A 10,524-nucleotide genomic window follows, 5' to 3' on the forward strand; every position below is an offset into this window, starting at 1 on the left:
GAGCAAAGAAATGCATTACAGTTGATTGGTGAACTTGTCGATTAACCAATAGGTGAATAGCTCTGCAACTTTGACCCGCCCCCTCATTTAAATAATATTCAGTTGGGACAAAATGCAATGAGGACAAAATGCAAAAACGACAAAATAGTAAATCAAATGACAAAATACAACAATGACGAAATACAACGTTGACCAAATTTAATTTGTAAGTATTTATTTGTCTATAAATTAATTTTTCATCATATCATGGTTGGTTCTACGTAGCATTTGCCCCAATTAGTATCAAAAAGTTCCAGAACCAGAACAAATGGTAGACCCAAACGCGTAACGTTTCGCACAAAAGTTTATTGGAATATCGAGGAAACAAACGCCAGCGATCCGGTGCTCATTGGACAGGCAGAGCAAGCCGCTCACGGGACCGGAGCGTGTTCGGAATGTGGAAGTGAGTGGATTTGCCGGGGTGGGAGATCGGAGCAGACAACGGGAAATCAGGAACAGACAAGTGGGATACAGATGAAGACGGGACAGACGGGATCCAGAGTCAAAGTGCTTGCCTTGCGTATGCAGAGGTTCACTGACGGACTGACAAGGAGGTACTGGAGTACTGAGTTTAAATAGGAGGGGAATCAATCAGGCAACGAGCAGCAGCTGGTGCCAAATGAGCGGGCACATGTGAGTGCCATAAGTAATCATGACAAAAGGGTTGGAGACCCCTGGTGTAAACAATTTAATGTAAAAAAAACCTTTAATAATATGAAAAAAAAATACTGATACTAAACAACTGATTCATAGTAGAGCAAATCCAAAAAAGGATTAATGTAACCTAAATACAAATAATGTAAAAGAATGTCTCCAAAATGAAATGAAATGATCTGCATTTATATAGCGCTTTTCAAGTCAATGACTTCCCGAAGCGCTTTATAATGTGCTCCACATTTCCCAATAGCGGCCTTGCAGCCATGTAAGGCGCTAACCTGCTTATTGGGGGTATTAGGGGTTCAGTGTCTTACCCAAGGACACTTCGACATGTAAATAAAATAGGATAAAATGCATTTCATTTCACAATACTTTGAAAGTAAAGTCAGCATTGCAAATAAAGCGTAATCACAAATGGATCAGAAGTGATAGTTGTAATGTAGTTATAATCTTACACTAAAATGGGATGACAAGACAATAGTATCGATCCAATCCAAGTACTTGCTCATTATCGATAATAGAAATACTTGGAATTCAAATGTCAGGACAGCTCGAGCAATCAAATCGCTCCCTCAGGTTCAGCGGAGAGAGTGGTGTGTGTCTACAACAGCGCCTCGGAATCTCGACATTGGACTGCACGTTTTGAGATTGATGACATCGACCCTCGATTGTGTACCGATCTGATCTACAGTTTTGTCTGCCCCAATTTGAGATTAAAGATTGTCCCTACTTATAGAGACAAACGAAGATTTACACTCATCAAAAAGCTAAAGTCCAGGTAAAACCTCACGCTCGCGAGTGTATCCTGTCTTTACCAATGCGTTATAGAATGTTACGTATTGTATTGTTTACTGATTAACACGTTTCATCCAACAGAAATCCACATCTCAAAACCTATCTGGAAGTAAACCTGATTACACATCCACTGTAAGTAAAAATTGATAACAAGACTGAATTTGTGATTGCAAAAAAAGCAAGTTATGTCAGAGAACGCAAACCTTTTGAGTCCTGGGCCGGATTGTTTTAAAAGTCATGTTTATTTGTATAGCCGTTAATCACAAGGAGTCTCAAAGGGCTGCACAGACCTCAGATTATTGCCAACTACTTTTGCTCTTTTTCCATTCTCTCTTTTTCTCCCTTTCTTTGCCCATTTCTGTCCCTTTTCCACTTCCCCTCTTCCTTTCTCTATTTTCCTCTCTCTCTCTCTTCTCTTTCTTTCTCTATTTGCCTCTTTTTCTTCTCTTCTTTCATTCTTTTTTTCTTCTCTCCTACTCTGTATATCTCTTTTGCTCTCTCTCTTTCCATTTCTCTGTCCCTATCCCTTTTCCTCTATTGCTTTTTCTTTTTCTTTTTTTATTTCTTTTTTCTTTTTTCAAAACATTGCAAATATTTCTACATCTGCTGGTCTGGCCACTGTATAGGTACTCCATTTTGTGGGAATGGCCCTGCTGGAAAAGCAACAAAAGCTGGAAAATGGCAAACAATCTGCATAGGGGCCAGACCCCAAAAATAACTGAAAGATGGATTTCATTATTTTGTTTATGCCGGAGAGTTTATGGAGAGTCTTAAATCCAATACCTCGGCAATACATGACAAAAATAGATAACATAAGCTAATCGATTTTTACGTTTCATTCTCTTTGTTCCATCCAATTGGTTTAGAAACACTCAAAATATATTTAAAAATGCATTTATTCGCAAATACAAATTTCATTTAAAAGTATTAGCAATGTTCGAACTCACTTTTAGAGAAGAAGAATAGAAGAAGAATAAGCACTTAATTTGATTATTTCTATTGAGAACCCCAATGCAATTGAGCTAAAGTACTTCAGAAGTATTTAATAGCGTGAAATTTAATATCTTGATAAAAAATGATTTAAAAAAAGCTTGTGCAGAAAAATGCAGCCCTCAATTTGAATGTTGGCCATGAGCGCAATTTATATTTACATAGGGCCACACGAAGGGACACGGGATAAAAAGACACCAAGATATTAAAGCATTCTTCTTAGCAATGTGTTTTCAACATACATGTTGAAACGAATACATAGAGCATTGTGTTCTGCAATCCGATTGAAAGGAGCTTCCTCTGTTTAGCCAATCGCCAACCTCTGCACTTGCACTGGAGCCACATGGTGCTCCCTAGAATAGTCAGCCCTCACACTGGCATTCTTTCAACAGTCTTTGATGAATTCACCCTGCAGAGTTTGGGGATCAGTATCATGACCTTGTAGCTCTTTGTATCATTTTCATCTGAGTAGCAGGGTCTCGTAAATGGGCGGTGCTGTGCCATCAAAACAGCTTCCAGTTGCCCACCTTTTCACAGAGTTTGTTTCCAGTTAACTCTTTGTAATCAGTATGGTTTGTTTGGCAGTGCCTCTTGATATTATATTCTTTGAAAACAGCCACAGGCACTTGGCAAAGAAGGCAGACGCAGTTGTTTGGGATTTCTATAAAAAAATACTCCAATTTCCAATTGTCAGGGAAGTAGCGGCCCTTACAGTCAACTTTCCTTTTTTTATTTACAGTCGCCATGTCGGAAATGGGCAGTGTTCTCGTTTGCCTGCGTCCCTGCGTCCTAGACGCATTATTTTTGCTGGTGACGCATAGTGTCAAGTCAACGTGCTTCCCCTGGACGCAACTTTTTTGACACAAAAATTGTCATTATTACCCGATTACATTTTTTTCAAACAAAGATTTACCGCACTCCAAACTTTTCGTCAGGCAGATCCGCCATTGTTATTTTGGTCTCGCGCTTTGAGTTTTCGTCTGCACGCCGATCTCAGCAAACAAGATCTCGTTGCTTCGAGATTACGTCATTGCTGTGGTGCTTGTTGTCGAGGGAAGGTGAAAATCAACACAAAATTGGTAATTTCTTCAGTGTCAGTAATAAGTCGAAACTTAATGCAGAAAGTGATAACAACGGCAATAATATCGGCACGAAAAAACGGCAGAGAAATTCTTCGGAAGATCGCGAAGGCAAGGAAAACACGTGTGTTGAAGCGAACGATTCGACGAAGGAAAATAAACATAAGAATACTCCTAGCAAGAAAAGGACTTTTCTGCCAAAATGGACTAAATTATATTCCTGGTTACACTATGAGGAGGATGATAATGGATTGGACCATAGATTTTTGAGCATGCAAGTCCCTTTCAGAGGTAAAATGAACACTGATGGGGTGTGCCAAAATTTTTACAGAAAGCGAGGAACAGGGTTGCCAAAGGGTTACTGCCATCATTTTGTGAAAAAAATGTTTTGTACAAATTTTATACTGCGGTCAACACTACTCTGCTGGCCAAATATTATTATTTTATGACAGGCAATTTATCATGGGCCGTAACCGCCCTCTGAGCCGTACTCTGGACATGGCTGCCTTAAACAACACATCTACTACGTCTATAACAGTCAAATAACATGGTTTGTTTCTTCATATGTTCTCTGGTTAATAAATGCTAGTAAGTAAACACAAATAGTGGAGCTTATCTTTGGCGACAACCAGTGGACATATTTAAGACTGCAGGTCATCAACGATGCGACTCATTTCTCTTGCGGTTCTCTCAGCTTCTCTCAGGGCCGGATTGAATCTATTGGCGACTCGATCCGGCCGTAGTTTGCCCACCCTTGAGCTACATTCTATCTACCGGTAGTTTACTTTGTGTTTGTATCATATATTACAGATTCCCATACCTGGTATCCAAACAAACATATAGGACGCATTTCATCAAGTCTGCAATCTCAATCTTGCGAGAACCTGATTATATGTTTGATGGCCTGAACCTTTTGTGGCTGGATAACAGAACGACTTTTCCCTCAGTAAAGGAACATTTCACGAAGCTTGTCAAGGTATGATTTACAAATACTTGTCTATTCTGATTAAGGCTGGCCAACAAATCTAATGGGGAAAATCATTCACTCTAAAAATCCACGATTGCAAGATTAGCTGAATTGTAAAATACATTGTAGAAATCCAGGAGTTTCATTTGAAATAGATGGTGCTAAACATTTAATAGTTACTAATCTGTCAAAACAGGAACAGGAGGAGGACTCAGATGTGTAGCGTTTACTCACAAGTTTATTGATATATAGAGGAAAACAAACGCAAGCGATCCGGTGTTCGCTGGACGAAGGAAGCAAGCCCCTCACCGGATCGAAAAATGGGTCGTTAGCCGGAACGGGAGATCAGAGCGTGGTCGGTGGTCAAAAACGGGTCGTAGCCGGAGCGAGAGATAAGAGCGTGGTCAAAAAGACAAAACGGGTCGATGCCGGAGACAAATGGGGAATCAGGAACCACCAAATGGTATACGGATGAAAACGGGACCGACGGGAGCGAGAGTCAATCTGCTTGCCTTGCGTATGCAGAGGTTTGCTGACGGACTGACAAGGATACCGGGTTTAAATAGGAGGGGAATCAATGAAATGAAATTAGGCAACAAGCAGCAGCTGGCGCCAAACGAGCGGGCACAGGTGAGGGCAATGAGTAACCATGACACTAATCAGTACATTTTTGCGTCTAAAGGGACAATGTGTAATCTTAGTGCCCGTTAGTCTTAAAAAAAAAAAAAAAACTTCCTTCATAAAAAAGGATATATTGATTTGAATAATAAGCCAGAATAAGTGAGATTTCAAAAACATGCATTTTCAAACTACTCACAGCTCGAGAAATGTCTATGTATTTTACATGCCATCAACTTCATCTAGAGGGGAGCTGACACAATTGACTGACATCTTGCTGCCAAGGGTACCCTTGAAAACCTAAATAGATGTGAAAGACAGGGTTTGGTTCCCTTGAGTTTCCATATATAGTTTGCCATCTCCCTTGTTCTTTGTATCTCTCTTTTTCTGTTGCACTACACTAGCTGTTATTCATCATTTACTGTCTTACTGCTGTAAAAAAAGAAATGTCCCCATGGTGGGACTAAAAGAGGATTATCTTATCTTATCTGTTATGCCAAACTCATTTTAGCTTGGGGGACACATAAAAAGTGTCCCTTAGCAGGATTGCTGGGGGTCTTTTTAAATGATGCGACATCTAGTGGTCAAATACTACAGTGTCTTTTTAGGCAAGACATAAGGTAAAAGTAGCCATTTTGGAGGGGAACAAGTTATAAAAGTCATGTTTGCTTTAAAACGATTTAAAATAATTTCTGTCTGATAATATTATACATGATATATATTTTTTTCAAATCTATAAAACTGTCACGAGGTGTTGGACAGACCCAAAAGTGGAACACAAGGGATGTGGTCTAACCCCACTAGGGGGACGTTTATTTAAACAGCAACAACAAAAGGCTTTACCAGCGAGAAAGGGGTGCGGTATCGGGATAGCAGAGGAGGAGATCTTGAGAGGAAATCTTGGGGGTAAAGGGAATCTTGTAAAGGAGACTCGGAAATACCTTTAAGAAGATGGTTTTCAGTGGCAGGTCTTAGATTGGAGAAACTGGAACATGGAGGCGTTTTTTTGGAGGCGAGCAAGTGAAAGTCTTTAGGAATCAGAATGAATCAGCAAAGTGAGGTGGGAGCTCGGGGTATTTAAAGTACAGGTGGCTGATTGTCTAATTGCAAACACCTGGGGAGAGGAAACGTTTTAGGGACTGGAGAGTGGGGTAAAGCTGCCATCTTTTGAAGAATAGAAGGACTGCGGGCACCAAACCCTGACAAAAACTTCCTTTAAACATTTGTTAGATGGAGTTTATTGTTTAAAAATACTTAACATCACAACTGTTTAATCTTACAAAATTGAGATTTTAGTTTTTGGCCAGCCTTAACTTGGATGCATATTTTACCTTCCGTGTCCTTCTTTGTGCGTCTGTAGGAATTCAAAGAAGCCTTTAATGCAGAAGCAGAACATAGCGGAGCGAAAAAACTTCTGCTCACTGCTAGTGTTGCTGCCCGGGAATCAATTATTACTAAGAGTTACGAGGTCAATTTCATTGCAGAGTAAGTACGCGTTTAAAATTGTTTTTATAATGAGCCATTTTCTTTTTTCCGCACAGTAACCTGTCTGTCTTTCATTAGGTACATAGATTTCTTCAATTTGTTGACATCAGATATTGAACTCATCTATCTGCAAGGGAAACCGTCTTTCTGTTCTCCTGAGACTTCATTCCAGAAGACAGTGAGTAACAATGAGTACTGCTTTAAAAAAATAATTAGTTTATAATAACTTACTACTTCTTCCAAAATGTAACTGAGTTAGCAACTGAATTACTCTACAGTCATAATGACGAGATACCAGGGAAAGTAACTATTTACGTTACTTTAAATAGAAGCTGTTGGATGTCAAAAATTTCTGAGCAGTATTCGGGTATAGAAGAACAGACAGATAGTTATGGTATAGAAGCTTGTAGTATTTATTGCACCTCGCCAGCAACATATCTATCCAACACTTGAAGTGCAAAAAAAAAAAAAACAGTAAACAATATAATAAAATGACAATCAGCAGTAAATCATATAAAGTGAGTATAATAAATTAAATCTAACTCACAACCTGAGACAATTGGTCAAGTAGATATTTGTTACTGGACTTCAAGTATTTTGTTCACAAGAAAAGTCAACTGTAAAACAAAAAAACATGAGTTTCACTCTATAGAAGAAAATCACAATCTGTAGTCAGACAACTGCTCAAGTAGACATATGCTACTGTATTTAACGTATTTCACACAAAAAAAGTAAACAGTTCAACAATATAATGTTATACGGTAAGTTGCCTTACTCACTCTGTTGGAAAAATGATAATGAAAATCATTGTCGACTATTTCTATTATACGTTTTTGTCAACGTTGACCAATCGTTGCAGCCCTACTAAATATAATGGTTGGGGCCCATACAACATAGTAAGAGAATGTTTAGAGTTGACTTTGGATTTCACTATTTATTCCATGTACTGTAATAGACTGCTGCTGTGAACTACTATAAAAGCGCAGGAGTACCGACCAGAAACATAAACTTGGGAATTGGGGCATTTGGAGAAGCATATACAGTAGACGTGGACGGCAATGTTCAAGTGGTTGGAGGCATTTTACGTGATCTACCTAAAGGATTCTGGGCCCGTTATGAGGTAAAGTATGTTTTGGTTGACACGAATGCAAATACTGTATTTCAACATGTTGGTCGTCTTCTTTTCAGTTGTGCCTTTTCTTGAACGGACCAATTAAGCCTGCAACCACAACGCAGGTTGTTTTTGACGACAAAGAGTCCATTCACACAAAGGTAGTCTAACTCAAACACCAAACTCTACACTGAACAGTGTTGGGCGCGTTACGGAAAAACTGTAACTTTTTACAGTTACAGTTATTTTAAATAAGTTATTCCCCAAATTACTGACACCAAAAAGTCGCGGGTCACTCCGAAAACAACTATCTACTTATAAATTACTGTGAAAATATGTCATGAACCAGAACAGGATCAGGACCCAAACGAGTGACGTTTCTCACACAAGCTTTTTATTTTACTGAGATGGGGTGTCATGCACATTAGGCAGCAGTCTGGCATGAAATGAAGGGTAGCCAGAGGTCGACAAGATCAATACCAATTGCCCGAGTAGATATCGGACAGATGGGGTCGATACCGGACAGATGGGGTCGATACCGGACAGGACGGGACAGACAGGATTGATAATGAAACAGGATATTGAAAATAAACACGACAAATTAGACGGGAACGAAAACTGGAGAGAATAGTAAACAGGACAAAAATAGACGGGAATGAAACTGGAAACCGATATTAAAGAGGACAAAAACAAATGGGAAAAATACCGGACAGGGAATACCAACAGTAAACAGGAGTCAGAACCCTTGTCTTGCGGGGCAGAGGTTCGTTGATGGACTGACAAAGGAAGAATGAAAGCACTGAGCTTAAATAGATGGAAAGCCAATCTGTCAATGAGACGGAGCGGGGCCAATTGGGCGCCATGGCAACCGTGACAAAATATAGTTATCCCTCAGTGAACTGTGTACTGGGACCAGAACCCGCAGCGAAAAGGAAAAATTCGCCAAACTTACCTCGAAATGACATCCTTACCGACTGAGAGTACAAGACTGAAACAAAATAACAACTATACATCTACAAATAAAAACACAGAACACAGAATTGCAGTTGAATAAATGGTACAATGAAATTGAAGGGCTTCCAGTGCAAGAAATGGATTGAGAGAGCGGCTGGCTAGCTGCACGCTAGCATCGGGTACCCTCAAATTGAGCCAGGTCCCCGCAATGGTTAAAATACAACCGTCCCGAATATAGCTGTTTACCAGGAATTGTAGCTCCAGGTCATCTGTTTCATGGGTAATGGAATTTGGCATTGGTGAGATACAGGCTTGGCAGGGGTAGTTCGTGAGAGTTGTTACGTAGCCTAGCAGCAGTCGGATGGACCTGCAACATCGCTTCAGTCGTTTCCCGGCCCCGATAATAATCCGCAAGGCACCTGCTGGTAATCACTATTTCTTTGCGGTTTTCTGACTTACCTGATATAATTAAAGAAATTATTTTCAATGTATTGAGCCACTAAAAGCTAGCTGTCGCCATACTTCACTGTTTTTTTTTTTGTGGCCAAATTGACTTTTGTCCCTGCCCTGGTGTTTAACGAACAGCATACACCAGCCTATCACAGTTGTGCACACAGGCAGTCACACTCACTCAACACACACCCACACAGCCCTCTGCCCGTGTGATAGCATTTGCTGTGTGTTGTCTGCTGCATGACACAATGCCAGATTGAAAGGTATCGAAACCACAAAAAGTAAATTGTGATACAGCCAGGGATTACTGTAGATATAAACATGCCCCACCCATTGCTTGAGTTGGATAAGGGGCGGAGAACATTGTAATTCATTATCTGCATTTGGTGTTACTAAATTTTAATAACAACGCGTTAAAGTATTCCTTTCTAACACTGTTCTTACACTGACACTGAGTGGGCAACTCAAATGATTTTTGTTGATCATAAAGTTTAGCTCTTTAGATCACATGACTAAAAGTTCTTTTCCCTCTTTGAATTAAGGTTCAATATGTACAAAATCATCAACTTGGAGGTGTTTCAGTCTTTTCACTGGACCTGGATGACTTCAATCAAATATGCCATGAACACACGTTTCCTGTCATTCGCCAAGTGTACGAGGAGCTCATTCTGGAAATTTAATCCAGTCATTATCATTGTTTTAATGAAGAAGACACCGTTTCTTTGGTAGCTATTTGTGCGGAGACTGATTTTACTCAAACGGGGGATAGGACTGAGATAGATCTGATTAGCATTCGTCTGTACCTTTACTAGCAATACAAATGCAACATGGGACTAATCCTTCCTGATTTAATTTTAATTCTCATTTATTTATCACAGCAAGAATGTTTCTCAGTAATTGTGGGCTTTAAATGGGATCATACAAATATTCCTTGATTATTTTAAGTTCTGGAAAACCTATTTTAACTCAAAGCAGGCATGTCAAACATTCGGCCCGCTGGCCGGATCAGGCCCTTTGAATGATTCAACCCGGTCAGGCATACATTTCTGAGTATTCAGTATGTCAAATAAAGAAGCGAGTTTCTTGGAAATGTCTATCAAAAGTTATGATTGCTTAAATAAATGCAAACCAAATGCTCTCTCCAGCCGCTAGAGAGCAGTGTTGAGTTTGTATAGCGTGGTGAGTGGGTTCAGATGTAAAAACACTCAACTGTTTAAATTAACCAGTTAACACATTCAATGCCAAAGATGAAAATATGTATTTTTGCCTATTGTTTAAATCAGTGCTGTTTTGTTTATAATGAATGGTTTTTTTACCATCAGGAGGCGCTAAATAAAGATCAGATCCGTGAATTTCTGTCTGCAAAAAAACTACAC

The 10,524-nt window shown here is 39.6% G+C and overlaps 1 protein-coding gene across 1 annotated transcript in view; it reads left to right on the forward strand.

Annotated features, from left to right (window-relative positions):
• The window catches only part of LOC148349602 (putative chitinase 10), a 34,361-nt gene extending 24,040 nt beyond the window's left edge, over nt 1-10,321 (forward strand). Inside the window, exons 14-21 of the mRNA XM_088321698.1 lie at nt 1,273-1,474; nt 1,573-1,623; nt 4,371-4,536; nt 6,506-6,630; nt 6,709-6,808; nt 7,586-7,750; nt 7,819-7,902; nt 9,691-10,321. Coding sequence (XP_088177824.1) covers nt 1,273-1,474; nt 1,573-1,623; nt 4,371-4,536; nt 6,506-6,630; nt 6,709-6,808; nt 7,586-7,750; nt 7,819-7,902; nt 9,691-9,828 — 1,031 coding nt within the window. The 3' untranslated portion in view covers nt 9,829-10,321. The remainder of the gene's footprint in view (nt 1-1,272; nt 1,475-1,572; nt 1,624-4,370; nt 4,537-6,505; nt 6,631-6,708; nt 6,809-7,585; nt 7,751-7,818; nt 7,903-9,690) is intronic.
• Nucleotides 10,322-10,524: the final 203 nt, after the last annotated feature.

Source organism: Urocampus carinirostris, chromosome 17 (assembly GCF_059441175.1).
Source record: "Urocampus carinirostris isolate Australia breed hairy pipefish chromosome 17, RoL_Ucar_1.0, whole genome shotgun sequence".
Taxonomy (NCBI): Eukaryota; Metazoa; Chordata; class Actinopteri; order Syngnathiformes; family Syngnathidae; genus Urocampus; species Urocampus carinirostris.